Consider the following 14,791-nt stretch of genomic DNA (forward strand, 5'->3'; position numbering starts at 1 on the left):
GTCCCAGCCACCACAAGAGAAATGTGGTCCTCCTCTCTGCTGGTGGCTGGCAGCACTCTTGCCAAGCAGGCTCTACCGTGGGGACTCACCCCAACTGCAGAACGTTGCTCCCTGGCTGTAACCAACTTCCCTTAAGGGCACAGTGGGGCTTCCTAAACATGAGGGACAGAGGACACTGGCTTTTTCTGAGACAGGCCAGCTCAAAGGAGGAGGAAGGATCAACATTCATCTCTGAGCCAGAGTCCAGGGTGGGGAGCTAATGGGAAACAGCTTGCTGGAAGGAGGGGGACAGAAATCAGAATGGCTGCTGAGGCAGACTGCCGAAGAGGGGGGCAGGGAGGAGCAGGCTGATTGAGACCAGCTGCTGCTCCTCTGCCCTGAAGATCTTTGGACTCTGCACGGGGCGGGCTCGGGAGAGCCCACACTTCCCCACCCACCTGGACTCTTGACTCCCGGAGCCCTCAGATACAAGAGACCAGAGGGGGACTCTCCATCCATCTGGCCGGACGCCTCCTCCCCATCGCCAGCCCCAGCCTCCTGGCTGCTCCTGCCCTGGGAAGGCCTGGAGGAAGAGGGCAGGGAAACAGCCCTTCCTCCTTCTCCCCCGTCCCTTCCATCCACCCAGCACCAGCATCTGGAGACCCCATGGCCTGGGCTCGCTGGGGCTGCTGCCCCTGGCTTGTCTTCCTCTGTGGTATGTGCATCCTGGTCCCTCCCTCCCACACTGCCACTGGGAGGGCAGGTCCAGCTGGAGAGCAGCTCTGGCCTCTCCCCTCTGGGCTCAGAAAGGGTTGGAGTAAGGGCTGGGGCCCAGGTTGTCCCTTTCTCTCTTGGTCCTCCTCTCTGTCTTGAGAAAGAAGAATCCCAGGGCCAGTCCTCGGGGGCCCTCCAGACTCAGGTCAAGTCTGGCTTGGTACCTTGCCATTTCTACCTGTTAAAGAAAAGATGATTCTGGCACTTGTGGAGAGTAAGGAAGACTTTATCCAAAACTACTGCAATAAGGGCATTGCAATAGGGGAAAAAGATCGAGCTCAACTCTAAACACAGCAAAGATGACTGAGGACTCCCAGCCAGTGAACGGGAGTAGGGGAGTGGGGAGGGGGCAGTGGATGTAATATTGCCAAGAGAAGACAGCAGGGGTGGGGGTTCTTGCTGAGCCAACTTATTAATAGGATTCTCGCTGAAGGCAGGCCAGGGTGATCAGCTATCGAAGGTGAAGAATGAGGAATGTGATCAGATGGCAAAGGTGATCAGGTATTAAGGGTGGGGGGATGGTCTCTAAACTGGCTTAGCAAGATTCTTACTGAGGACTGGCTGACGCCTTGCCCAGTAAGGACAGGATGGACACAGAGGGACATAAACAAAGTCAAGTCCAAGTAAAGAAGAGGCTCAGAGGAGCCTAGCTAAAGTTCGGTCTCTGTCACTCCTATGGTGCTGTTTGCCTCTTTGGTCACAACTAGACGCCCAGCTCGATGCCCCCCCACCTCCACTCCACCCCCAGCCTCAGGGAGGCCTCCCTTCCCTTCCTCCTCTGTCAGCAGGACTCCGCTCATTCAGGCAGCACCCCATTCCTGAGTGCCAGGCTCTGGGCCAGGGAACACAGAGAGATTCAACTGCAGAGCCTGTCCTTGGGAGCCATGGTCCTGGCCTCAGAGAACAGCAATCTGGATGTCCAGAGGGACACAGGTTGGCTGAGTCTTGCTTCTTACGTTGGCACCTTAGCATCACTGTTTTGCCAACTATCTGTTCCTACAGAAATGGGATCATTTTCTTATTTCAACAGTATGGGTCTCATCTCCCCCTTAAGTTTATGAGACCAAGAGAGCCAGGCAGGGCATTTCTAGTGTTAGATGCCCAGTCACCCTCCTATCTGTACCTCAGCCCACTCAGAAGGTAAAAGCATAGTGTCTCCCCATGCCCAGGCCCCCATTACTCTCTGAGGAGATCTCCCCTAAAGGCAGGGGCTGGAGGAAAGGACTATCAGTGACCACAGGCTTTTTAGGCTTTGAGGCCAGGACTGGAGGACTAGCCCAGTGTCTGGCATACAGTAGGTATTTAGGAAATGCTTGCCCTGTGAATATTGGGTGACTCTCCTTAGGGCACACCAAATTTGTGGCAGAGCCCAAATTGGAAACTAAGTCTTCATATGCTCTCTCCTTTCTGGGGCACCACCCTTCCATGGTTGACTTTTTGTACTCTGATGGCCCGGGTTCAAATCCCTGCTTTACCACTGACTCACTGTGGCAAAACTTGGATGAGTTACTAAACCTATCTGGGCTTCAGCTTCCTCCCTTGGAGAAAATAGAGGGTACGGGTGCCTGGGTGGTTCAGTCGGTTAACTGGTTAATTGTCTGCCTTCCAATCAGGTCATTATCCCAGGGTCCTGGGACGGAGCCCCCCTGATCAGCAGAGAGCCTACTTCTCCCTCTCCCTCTGCCTGCTGTTTTCTTTGCTTGTGCTCTCTCTCTCTCTGTCAAATAAATAAATAAAAGCTTAAAAAAAGAAAATAAATGGTAATACCCACCTCACAGGTTTGTTGCAAGTATAGAATAAGATACTATAGATAAATTACTGAGCTCAGTGTCTGGTACATAGTAGAAGACCTTTAAATGCTAAGCTACCTTTCCCCACCAGGTGATGGTGTCAGATTGGGATTGATTTGTTTTATGTATTTAAAATGGGCCTGGACTGACAGCCAGAGATTTGGATTGTAATAAATGGTACAAGTGGGCCTTGAATTTAAGTAAACCCAATATATATAAAATTAGATTTATAGAAGGGTAAAATGAAGGTGGGGTGATTATTTAGCAAGATCCTCTAGAGCATTTCAAAGAAAATTTGATTACAAAAATTTAATTTACACACAACGGTTCGGTAAACCCTGAAAAGACCCAATTAGATTAGAAGGGAAAATTGATTTAATGAGCAATAAAACCCTTGCAAAAGTGGCAATCACTTGTCGATGAAACAGGTTTCTTTGATTGTGACCCAGGGTGCCATCCCATTCCACCTAATTTCCTATGAAATGTGATTATTTTTATCCTCAAATAGAGTTGGACAGCGCTGCTTGTTTCAAAGGATGGAGGCCCGGTGGGGGACAGGGAGGGCGATTTGGGGAAACACGTCCCTGTGCTCTCTAGGAGCTCACTGGTCTCCAAGTGACCCTGGATTTTTCTCCCTGGTTTCTAGCTTTGGGTGCCTGGGGCCACCCTAAAGCAGCGAACCTGAGAGGAGAGGATGTGAGAAACTGTTCCATCAGCCCTCCGGTAAGGACCCACCCCGGCCCCGCCCCCCAGCTCCGATCTCCTCCCCATCCCCCACTGGCTCAGTCGTTAGTCTCTCCCTCTAACCAGGCTTTCTCCTGACTTCCGGACTCTGAGGCCCCTGTTTCTGATTAACATCCCTCCGGGCGGGCAGCACATTCTCAGGTGTCTGACACCCAACCCCCCATCCCTCCCTCCCTCCCACTCCCCCCCACACCGCCCCATCCCTCCCACCCCCCCCCATTCCCACAGCAGGTTATCTACTTCCGGCCTGGGCAGCCCCACGGGAGGGGGGAGGGCACCAAAGAGGGTGGAGGCCTCTAACTAGCCTTTGGCGGAGGCTAGGGAGAGGCAAGGAGGAGGATGGGAGGAAAGAAAACAAAAGTTCTAAAGGAACAGAGCGGAGGGAGGCACTGAAGAGAGAAGGAAGTAAGACAGAGGGCTAGAAAAGCCCACGAAAAAAAAAAGGATGCAAAGGACAAAAGGGAGCCCTAGGGTGTGACTAGGAAGAAGGCCCAGCATATTGGAGCTGAAAGATCGGTGGCAGCTTCCTAGCTGGAGACTAGTAGATTCTTTCCACAATCAGAATATGGCGAAAGAGCTTCCTCGGGCAGGGGCAGGCCAGAGGTGAAACCTTGTGGCCTGCCAGCAGTTCACTAAGCCTTGGGGCCAGTGGGGTGCATCTGCTTGCAATGTCAACTTTATGAGACCACTGGGGCAGGCAGGTGGGTGGGCAATCCACGTTGTTTTTATATGAAAACAAACATGGTTATATCATTGAATAGAAGGTAAAACGAAACAAAAACCCCACACAGTTTGTTTTATTTTTTATTTTATTTTTTTAATATTTTATTTATTTATTCATGATAGTCACACAGAGAGAGGCAGAGAGGCAGAGACACAGGCAGAGGGAGAAGCAGGCTCCATGCAGGGAGCCCGACATGGGATTCGATCCCCGGTCTCCAGGATCGCGCCCTGGGCCAAAGGCAGGCGCCAAACCGCTACGCCACCCAGGAATCTCCCCACAGTTTGTTTTAAAGATAAGGCAGCCTTTTAAGAAATGTCTGGCTTAGAGGGGGATCTTTCTAGGCAATGCTGGGGCTACTTATTCACTCTCCTCTGCCATTTGGGACCAGTGAATGGAAACTTGAAAAAGTCCCTAAGGTAGGATTGCCAGATGAAATACAGGGTGCCCAGTTACATTTGAATTTCAAATAATAAATACATGTTTTAGTGTAAGTATGCCCCAATAGTGCATGGGACATACTTATACAAAAACATTATATGTTGCTTATCTAAAATTCAGATGTGACAGATGGATATTCTGTATTTTTATTTGCTAAGTTGGCAACCCTGACTCCAAGGTATCCAGAGAAAGACCATCCCTCTAGCCTGGCCCAGTGCCAGGGCTCAGATCCCTGCAGTTCTCACCCATGCCCCCATCCCAGACTCAGGTCGCATATTGCTACAAGGAGTTCCTCTCCAAGTTCTTCAATGCCTCCATCTCTGCTTGGCCCAGACACCTTAATGTAGACTAACCTGTGACATCAGCTGCCAACACCCCCACCCCATTCCTCTCCAGGCTGACCCAACCTACCTGCCCTATAACACCTGCCTAAGGAGAGACCAGTGGTACCATTGGATGCTGGGGCCCAGGCATCATTCTCTCTAAGTAGTGTGTGTCTCTGTGTGTCTCTTGGTGTCTTCCTGTCATCTGTCAGTACCTTCCAGTTACTGCGGTCAATACCACAGCGCAGCTCACGGCCCTTCGCCAGCAGATGCACAGCCAGAAACTTTCTGCCTACATCATCCCCGAAACGGATGCCCACATGGTGAGGGACAGCTCCTCCCCCACCCTTGCCCTCTGCTGTCTTGGGTCAACCATCAATGGGGACAGGCCACGAACCAGAGGCCATTAAGGCTCAGAAGATGAAGGCAGAGAACGGATTCAAAAGGCAAAGGGATGGAAGTAAGGGGCTTGGACATGGGAATTTTAGGGCAGCTGAGAGAATGTATTCCTTTACATAGGAGAGAAGACACTACTAGATCTCCTTGACTTCAGGCAATGAAACTATCAACAAGTTCAGAATCGATTTTGATCAATTCCTAAATGGCAGATCCATAATGAAAGATTAGGGTAATCTGGCCCTTTGAGGTTAAAGTGTGGGCTAGGAATTGGACTGGAAGCATTGTAACCTTCCCTTAACCTGGTGGGTGGAGCACTGGAATGATCCAGAGGCCAGGGCTACACGAGTTTGGGGTGTAGATTGGGGGAGGGGAGCAGACAAAAAACAAGATGGTCTGAATAAGAACTGCTTTTCCCAAAGCAGCACCCCTACCTACCCAGCCCACCCTTTCCCCACCACTGGTTCCACCTCCATCCCATCCACCTTTCCAGTACTAGCCAGTTTGAAAGAGAGGGGATTTTCAGTGTTAATAAGATTGCTTGAATTTGTTTTCCCACTTTGGGTAAGTGCCTCAACTTCTCTGAGACTCAGTTTTCTCTTCTGCTAAATAGAAATATTGAGATCTGCCTCAAGGGATTATGATGATCAAAATACAATAATGTGGGAAGCCCTCTGCAGAAATTATTTATGATGTACCCAGTGTACTGTACTAGCCTGGAGAGAGGCAGGACAACTGGAGGGAAGAACCCAGAAGGACCCAAAGACATGATCCTAGACTGCACGGAGTTTACATTCTGGCCAGGGAGATAAGATTCTCTGACTATTCTGCCCAGTGCTGGACTATGGGATTTAGACTCCAAGAAATCCAGTTGTCCAAAAGGAAGGGGAGATCCTGAGATCTGGGGGTGTGATAGAGGACTTCCTGGAAGAGGTGCCCAGTGTGCCTGGATTTGTAGGACTGGTCGAATCCATCCAGACAGAAAGAACCAGGATGCAGTGGGGGGTCTTCCGTGAGGAGAGGGATGTCTAACTCCATGAAAAAAAGCTAACGATGGTGTCATTGATTTCCTAGAGTGAGTACATCGGCGAGCGTGACAAGAGGCGTGCGTGGATCACAGGCTTTACAGGGTCTGCAGGTGAGAGCCATTACCCAGCTCTTTATTGCTTCTGTTGGGAGACCCAGACATGGTCACAGAGGCTCTGATATGGCCAGTTCTCTGAAGCCAGGACCCTAGGACCTAGTGTCCAGAGGCTCTTCTTCCCCTCTACTACTCTGAAAAGGGCCACCAGGGCACACATCATAGCCCATCAGTCACACTTCTGCCTGAGGTGGATGGCCCTCCTGGCTTTGTTGCTGTGCTTGTGGCCCCTGCAGCAGCCAGGCCTAGCTTAGCACACCCTGGGCCCCAATTCCAGAACAACTGCTACTTCCACATCTAGCAACTGGGGGCCCACTAATTCCCTTCACATGCTCTCACTTGGGGACCAAGTTTGACTTAGCTGGTCCTTTCTCAGATGTCACCTCACTGAGCCAAATGAGACACCAAATAGAGGCCCTTTATGGGATCTCTGTTTCTGAAGAGGCCTCCCACCCTGATTGTGGCCCTTGAGTGAAATCCAAGCTTCCCTCACTGGTCCTTAAACATTCTTTCCCTGGGCTTCAAGCTCCCTTGCCTTACCCATTCTGGCCACAATCACTGGGTTTGGCTTCTCTGCGTCTTCAGCTAAGCTCCTGGCTTCATGTCCCTATCGGCCACTGAGTCTTGATGCTATAGTCTAGATGGCTACCACACCATCTTTCCTGAGAGAGCCTACCTGCAGCATTGACTGTCAAAAGTGAACCCCACTTGTCCCTCCTTAGGAGAGGCCCTCAACACAAAGCAGAGATGCCCACGCTGGCTTCCCTCAATGCTCTCCTTAATGTCTCCCACCTCACTCCCTTGCAGTGAAGGAGAGCAGTTCTTTCCAAAGGCCCCTTGGGACATCCTCAGAGTCAGCACCATCTTGCCTATGCATCCCCTAAGGCCACCTTCCTCACCTTCATCCACGCCTCCAAGTTTCTCTGTTCTGCCCCAGGTACAGCAGTAGTGAGCGTGGGGAAAGCAGGTCTCTGGACCGACAGTCGCTACTGGACCCAGGCTGAGCGACAAATGGACTGCAACTGGGAACTGCATAAAGAAGGTAAAAGGGGCGCACATCCCCCAAGCTCTGAAGCCTGGACTAGGTTCTACAAGGCACAGGTAAGAGGATGCATGCAAGGCCATGGTGGGCCTCTGTGGGGGACTCTGAAAATCTGAAGCTGTCCCTAACCTTTGAAGCTAACATCAAGGAGGACAGATAAGACGGGACTGTCACAGACAGAAGTCTGACTGTAGGGCCTGGTGCTGGCCCTAGAGGTGACTCCGCATTCTTTCCTGTCTCCCTCTCAGTTGATATAACTTCCATAGTCACCTGGCTCCTCGCTGAGGTTCCCGCTGGAGGGCATGTGGGTTTCGACCCCTTTCTCTTCTCCATTGGTATGTTTTTCCCTCATTCCTGCATTTGTTCACACCCATGAGGGTGACTCAGCCCCTCTGGGATGTAAAGAAGCATACCTTGGTAGAAGGAGAGGCAGGATGACCCTAAAGATAGCGTGTCTGAAGTTGTAGTTGCAGGATATTTTGCAACAAAGATTGATTCATGGATTGTGAAATGAAGATATATTTAAAAGAATGAATGCAGATTTAAAAAAAAAAGTCATGAGTACAGAGAGCCAACCTAGAAGACTCAGGGAATTATTAAGATCTAGCAGACAATAGACCAGGATGTTCTTGAACCTAGAACCAGCCTCTATACTCCGGGGCTCTCTGCCAGTTGTGGCTGTAGAATCATTTGGTAGCCCTCTTCTAGAAGGCAGCTTGGAAGGTCAAAGGAGGCCAGTGGGTTTCTGAGCAAAGAAGCATGGTTCCCCCACCCCTGCCAAGAATACAGCTCCCTGAGCTCTGGGGCCCCAGCCAGCTGGCCAGCCTGCCCCTAAGGGTGGAGTCTTCATGAACATGAACTAAAAGACTACCCCCCCAGAACTGGCTTCTTTACCAGCCTTTCCAACGGCATGAACATCACCTTTCCTTCGGGCTATGGTGTTGATACTCTTTTAAAATGGAGAGTCCTGAGAAGAGGCCCCCCTGGCCACTGGCAATTAGAAAGATAAGCCTAGCCAGTTGGCCGTGGGCAGTGTTGGGTGGGCCCCGGGACAATCAGGCTTCAAAAGCAGAAAGAGGAGGCTGAGAGGACATACCCCAGGAGGACCAGACTGCTTGGACCTGCTCTGGGCAGCAGAAGCTGTGGCAATGCAGTGGGAGGCAAGGAGACAAGGACTAATTCTGCCCGAGTCACAGTTTTGCGGAGGTGTAAACTGGCAGGGTACAAGTGAGGGTACAAGTGACGGCTTCCTGTCTCTGCAGGTTCCTGGAAGAGTTATTACACGGCCCTCAAAAACTCTAACATACAACTGGTGTCCATCACAAACAATCTTGTGGACCTGGCATGGGGGTCAGAGAAGCCTCAGTTTCCAAGCCAGCCCATTTATGCCCTGAAGGAGGCATTCACAGGTGATTCCCTGACTGAGCTCGTTCTTCCCAGCTTGAAGGTACACAGGTCCCCACTGCTGCTCCTTTGGCTGAAAATTTTGTCCCGGGAATTACCAGAGCAATGGTTCTCAAACCTTCCTGTGTACCCAAATAGTCTGGGATGCTTATTTAAAAAGCAGATGTCTGGGGCCCCTCATCTCAAACAGCCTGAATCAAAGGTCCTCAGACCGTATTTAGAAAAGGCTGGAATAAGTAGTGTTAGGATTTGAAGCAAGAGGGAGCAGAAAGAGAGGAAACAAAGGAGTCAGAGCAAGATGAAAAGAAAAAAAAGAGCCCTACCCCTTTGAAGAGAAGGAAAAAACATGATATGAATTGTCTGTCTGGTTGTTGACTTCTGGCCCTCCTGTGGTATGACTGGGGTCAGGTGAGCCAGGCTGACAAAGGAAGTATATAATTAAATTCAAGGTCAGTCCATGGTACAAATTAGGGTTCAGATTTTGGCCAGACCACAAAAGAAAGTTAACTGACCCCCCCCCCCAATTCTAACACCGATAATGTTCATCTTGATGTCATCGATACCACCTAAAAACGTCATAAAAGAACAGCATTCTCTACAATTCTGGTAAGTAGTATCTAAAATCCTGACCGGACCAGGCTACTGATGATGAATCACTGTCTTGGCCACCACCACCCCCTACCTCCCTAGGAATTCTGAAAGAGCCAATGGATGTGGATTCCTAAGAATATTGGGCAATCCAAGCAGCCCGTCTCCGCACGCAGGTCCATGCACATTTCTTGTTTGAAAAGGAGTCAAGAAAGCAAGAGGGGAATTTCAAAATAGCAAGGCTGATGAAACAAGCTAAAATCGTGCCCAATTTTCTTTATCCATTCTGATATAGCTCGTAGAATCATTTGGCATCTCAAAAAAGTTTTTAAGGAAACTTGCTATCCAGGACTCTGCCATCATAAATAAAACATATCCCTCTCAGATAAAGAAGGGCTCAGTTATGTTGGGAGGGAGAGGAGATAGAGAAGGGAAAGCTTCCAGGGACCAAGGGAGAATTCACGTGGGATTCCTTATGGCCCACAAGTGATGGAATGCTGAGCCTTTATTGGTGGCTAGTCTTCAAGAAAGAGCCAAAACTAGGATTGGAAGTCCAAGAACAGTTCTTGAGTCCCTAAGCTTACAGAGACAAGAGAGACATTCTCTCCAGCAACAGATAGTCTTTAAAGGGGGCAAAGGGCAAAGAGAAGACCGTGCAAAGTTAATCAGAGATATCTGTATGCATCAGACAATTTAAATTTGCCTTTGCTTGTTGTCATGCAAATGTATCATGTTCATAAAACTTGATAACATAATTCTAAGTGAAAGAAGCCAAAAAAGGCCCCATAGTGCATGGTACCATTTGTATGAAATATCCAGTATAGGCAAATCCATAGAGATGGAGACGGAAAGCTGATTAATGGTTTCCAAGGGTCTGAGGGGAATGGGGAGTGGCTGCCTTATGACTACAGAGTTTCCTTATGGGATGATAAGAATGTTCTGGAATTAGTTCTGGAGTTAGATAGTGGTGGTGGTTGCACAATCATGTGAATGTTCTTAAAGCTACTGAATTGTGCATTTTAAAGTGGATAAAATGATACAGTTTATGGTATGTATATTTTACTACAATAAAATAAAATAATCCTTAAACAGTATCATACCCAAATCTCTGGCTCTTGTTGGATAGTTTTTACCTGTTTGCATGAAGTTTTTTTTTAAATAGCATTAAGTTACTCATGCCTAATCTCTGAGCCCAACTGGGATCCTCAATGTTTAGTACCTTCTGCCAGCAAATTCTGAGCCGTGCCTAGGGACAGACTCTTCATGTGCATTACAGAGAGTAGGGATAAAAGATGAAAACTAGAGCCAAGGTACAAGCATCCTGGGAAGGACAGCTCTGAGACAGAGTTTAAGGACAAGTCTGTGGACTGACAGTGTTAGCAAGATAGTCCAGGGTCCATATCAAGTAAGAGGGTGAGCTGTGTGATCAAACAGACCTGGGTGGAAATCTCAGCTCTACCCTTCACTAGCTGTGAAATCCTAGACAGGTCACTTTTCCTCCCTGAAGTCTCAATATCTGTAAAATGGGTTAAAGAAGGATTAAGACAATGTTCAAGGACCTGTGGTTAATTAGGCACCAGGTTATTTAAAAAAAAAAGAGGCTTGACCATGACCAACCCTTTGCCCTTCGACTAAGGCTGCTCTCTTGGAGCTGTGTTCTGTACACCTATTTATTGATCAGAAAGTTACAGCAGACTTACCATACACCAAGACACCATCCTATGTGCATTACAAAGGGTAATTAATTTGATCCCCATAACAACCCTATAGACATAGATACTCTTATGATAATCCATCCTCATTTTATAGGTATGTGAAATAAGACAGAGGGATTAAGTAATTTGTCCAAGGTCACACAACTAGTAATAGCAGAGACAGAATTTGAACCCAGACAGTAGGTTCAAAGAGTCGTGCTACACAGTCAGAGTTTGTTTGGAGAAAGTTTTCTATTGCTATGAAAGAAATGGACAGGGATCCCTGGGTGGTGCAGCGGTTTGGCGCCTGCCTTTGGCCCAGGGCGCGATCCTGGAGACCCGGGATCGAATCCCACGTCGGGCTCCCGGTGCATGGAGCCCGCTTCTCCCTCTGCCTGTGTCTCTGCCTCTCTCTCTCTCTCTCTCTCTCTCTCTATCATAAATAAATAAAAATTAAAAAAAAAGAAAGAAATGGACAACGATTTCCCTCAGGGAGCACTCTCAGGAACAGAGTGCCAAAGGGAAAGTCTGTCACTTATGCTTTCTTTGGGATCCTTTACTTCTAGGGAGCACCTGGGAGGAGAAGGTATCTGACATCCGCAGCCAGATGCAGAAGCATCACAAGGGCCCAACAGCCGTCCTTCTGTCGGCACTCGATGAGACAGCCTGTGAGTATGGACTTGTGGACATGGGTGGGCACTTGAGTCTCTCCAACCCCCAAGCCTCATGGCCCTGCAGCACAGGACTCCTCCCCCCAATCACCATATAACAATGGGGTTCATGAATTCCATGGCCACGGTCTGTGGGAACTAGGAGAATGAGGGGGCAGGAGATCATGTCTGCTGAAGGAGAAAACCAGGAGGCCCAGAGCCAGCTGGAGCCAGCCCACAGGCCATCAGAGGAATGGGCTGAGCACAGAGGCAAAGGCTGTCTCACAAAGAGAAAGAGCCCCAGCTAACACCTGCCATCAGCCTGGCCACCCAGCCAGGGCATCCATACTCTCCCAGCTTTGGCACCCAGTGCAGCCCGATTCTATCCCAATGTGGCTCAGGGCTTCTTACCTGACCCCATTTCTGGGCTTCGGATTCCACTGGGAATCCACCAAAACTATGCTGATTGCTGGCTGGATATCTTCGTTTTTCTGGGACAAAGGGTCCACAGCTCTCATCAGTGCCTCAAAGACACCGCCCCTGCCCCCCCCCAAAAAAATAAAACCTGAGAAACATTTCAAGGCAGATGTGCAGGCAGACTGCTGGGAATCTTTGGTGGGGGGAGAGGGGGTGGGCAAAGCAAACTGTGAGACAAAGGTGTGACATATACTTGCCTCAGGCAGATCAGCCTCAAAAAGTCTCCATCAATTTTCTTTCCCAGGGCTCTTCAACCTTCGAGGCAGTGACATCCCTTATAACCCCTTCTTCTATTCCTACACACTGCTTACAGACTCCTCCATCAGGTACAGCTTTTCCTTGGCTTGCTCTCCGGGACTTCTTCCAATTGCCACCCCTCTCCTGCCACCCCACCTACCCTGCTGTAATGTGCAGCCTTCCCAGGAGCCTGCTGCCTGCCCCAACAGGATCCTCTAGGAAGCCTCCAGTCAGCTATTCCTGACCCCTTGACCTGAATTCCCACCTACTCCAAATTTGGTCTGCTTGGCTCCTTGGTGCGGTTCCTCTGACCTCCAGGAACAAAAGGACTCTTGTCCTTCGCGTTGTCCTTAGAGACCCTCAGGACCCTCCTGGTCTTCCCTCCTCATGCAGGCTATTTGTAAATAAGAGTTGCCTTGACTCTGAGACCCTGAAGTACCTGAACTCCAGCTGCTCGGGCTCCATGTGTGTGCAAATTGAAGATTACAGCCAAGTCCGTGGCAGTGTCCAGACCTATGCCTCTGGAGACGTGAAGATCTGGATCGGGACCAGCTATACTACATATGGGCTCTATGAAGTGATACCTCTGGTAGGTTTGCTGGGCTCACTCCCTATCCCCCACTCTAACCCTGATAATTCTCAACCTAAAGCGAGGCCACAGCCTCCCAGCCATTGAGGCAGTTGCTCAGTCCCCTTGCTAGGGCTCCCTGGGAACGGATAGAAAGAGAGGGAGCAGATGTCTATCCACAGAAAGATTGTTGAGGAGACTAGACGGAGTACAGCCTGGTAGAGCAGAGGCTTTGAGGTCACCAAACCTGAGACTGAATCCTGGTTCTGTCCTGAACTGACTACGTAATGACCTTGGACCAGTGACTTAGCCAGTCTGGACCTCTGTTTCCTCATCTGTAAAATGGCCATAAGAGTCCTGACCTCAGAGGAGTTGCTCCAAAGATATTAGAGGAGATAGTACATATAAAGCCCGGTGTCTGGCACACAGCATGCACTCAGTAAATGTGTATTTGTCGTGATACACATGCACAAAACTCACATTGTTAGAATAGCCCATTGACTAGCAGAGGCTAGGCTCTGATCCATCCCAGAGCGCTACCAGGATCCAAGGGCAGGGAGGCAGGGAGGGAAGGTTAAGCTGGACACAGAAGACTAGGACACAGAAGACACAGAAGGGAGCCAGAAAGCACAGGAAAGAAAAGTTACTGGCAATCTAGGGAATGGCAAGTCTCCCCTTAGCTGGGCTTTCCTGCCAAACCTTTCCAAACCCCACTGTGCTCTGGAGATGCTCCCAGATCTCTTCCTTTCTGCCCATGACAGGAGAAACTCATAGAAGATACCTACTCCCCAGTGATGGTGACCAAGGCGGTGAAAAACAGCAAGGAGCAGGCCCTCCTCAGGGCCAGCCATGTAAGTCACAGGCAGGCAGTCCAGCCTTTTGGGAACTCCTTGCCTGATGAGTTAGGAAGGAGACCCTGCCAACAAACCTGAAGAAGCTCAATGAAACATAAAAGTGGACACCAGGCTCCCGGGCATCCACCTGTGCTTCACTCCCTTATTCCAAGCCTGGTACTGTGGTCTAGAGCCTGGGCCCTGGGGCTAGAGGTCTGAGTTTAAATCCCAGCTCGTCTACCCACCTCCTGGCTAGTTACTTTACCTCTCTGGGCATCAGTTACTTCATCTGCGAAATGAATATCATAACAAAAATCTACAGCATAGGGTTGTGGTGAGGATTAAATAGACAAATTAACATATATGTTATATAATAGATAATATATACATAAATTATACAAGTAAAATTTAATTAACATTTTAAGTATAATATATAATTTATAATCAGATATAAATATGTGTACATATATACATTCACATACATATAAGTATATACATATAAATAGACTTGTGGACTTATATAAATGTATAGTGAGTATATAAATTATATAAATATATGAGGGTATTATGCTGAGTGAAATAAGTCAATCAGAGAAGGACAAACATTATATGGTCTCATTCATTTGGGGAATATAAAAAATAGTGAAAGGGAATAAAGGGGAAAGGAGAGAAAATGAGTGGGAAATATCAGAGAGGGTGACAGAACATGAGAGACTCCTAACTCTGGGAAACGAACAAGAGGTGGTGGAAAGGGAGGTGGGCAGGGGGTGAGGGTGACTGGGTGACGGGCACTGAGGGGGGCACTTGATGGGATGAGCACTGGGTGTTATGCTATATGTTGGCAAATTGAACTCCAATAAAAAAATAAAAAATAAATAAATTCTAAAAATAAATAAATGATTATATACATATAAACAGAATTATATAATTATAATTATATTTATATATTTTATATTTAATTTATAATTTAATAATTATATATTATATTT

The 14,791-nt window shown here is 48.6% G+C and overlaps 1 protein-coding gene across 2 annotated transcripts in view; it reads left to right on the forward strand.

The window, feature by feature from the left end:
- Window positions 1–491: 491 nt before the first annotated feature.
- The window catches only part of XPNPEP2 (X-prolyl aminopeptidase 2), a 28,174-nt gene continuing 13,874 nt past the window's right edge, over window positions 492–14,791 (forward strand). For both annotated transcript variants that reach the window (XM_055337411.1, XM_055337412.1), the window contains exons 1-11: window positions 492–694; window positions 3,190–3,266; window positions 4,985–5,095; window positions 6,243–6,306; window positions 7,247–7,351; window positions 7,600–7,686; window positions 8,614–8,760; window positions 11,604–11,705; window positions 12,409–12,490; window positions 12,795–12,990; window positions 13,731–13,820. In XM_055337411.1, the coding sequence (XP_055193386.1) occupies window positions 646–694; window positions 3,190–3,266; window positions 4,985–5,095; window positions 6,243–6,306; window positions 7,247–7,351; window positions 7,600–7,686; window positions 8,614–8,760; window positions 11,604–11,705; window positions 12,409–12,490; window positions 12,795–12,990; window positions 13,731–13,820 (1,110 nt within the window). In that variant the 5' untranslated portion in view covers window positions 492–645. The remainder of the gene's footprint in view (window positions 695–3,189; window positions 3,267–4,984; window positions 5,096–6,242; window positions 6,307–7,246; window positions 7,352–7,599; window positions 7,687–8,613; window positions 8,761–11,603; window positions 11,706–12,408; window positions 12,491–12,794; window positions 12,991–13,730; window positions 13,821–14,791) is intronic.

The sequence above is a fragment of the Nyctereutes procyonoides genome, unplaced genomic scaffold, assembly GCF_905146905.1.
Source record: "Nyctereutes procyonoides isolate TBG_1078 unplaced genomic scaffold, NYPRO_anot_genome, whole genome shotgun sequence".
Taxonomy (NCBI): domain Eukaryota; kingdom Metazoa; phylum Chordata; class Mammalia; order Carnivora; family Canidae; genus Nyctereutes; species Nyctereutes procyonoides.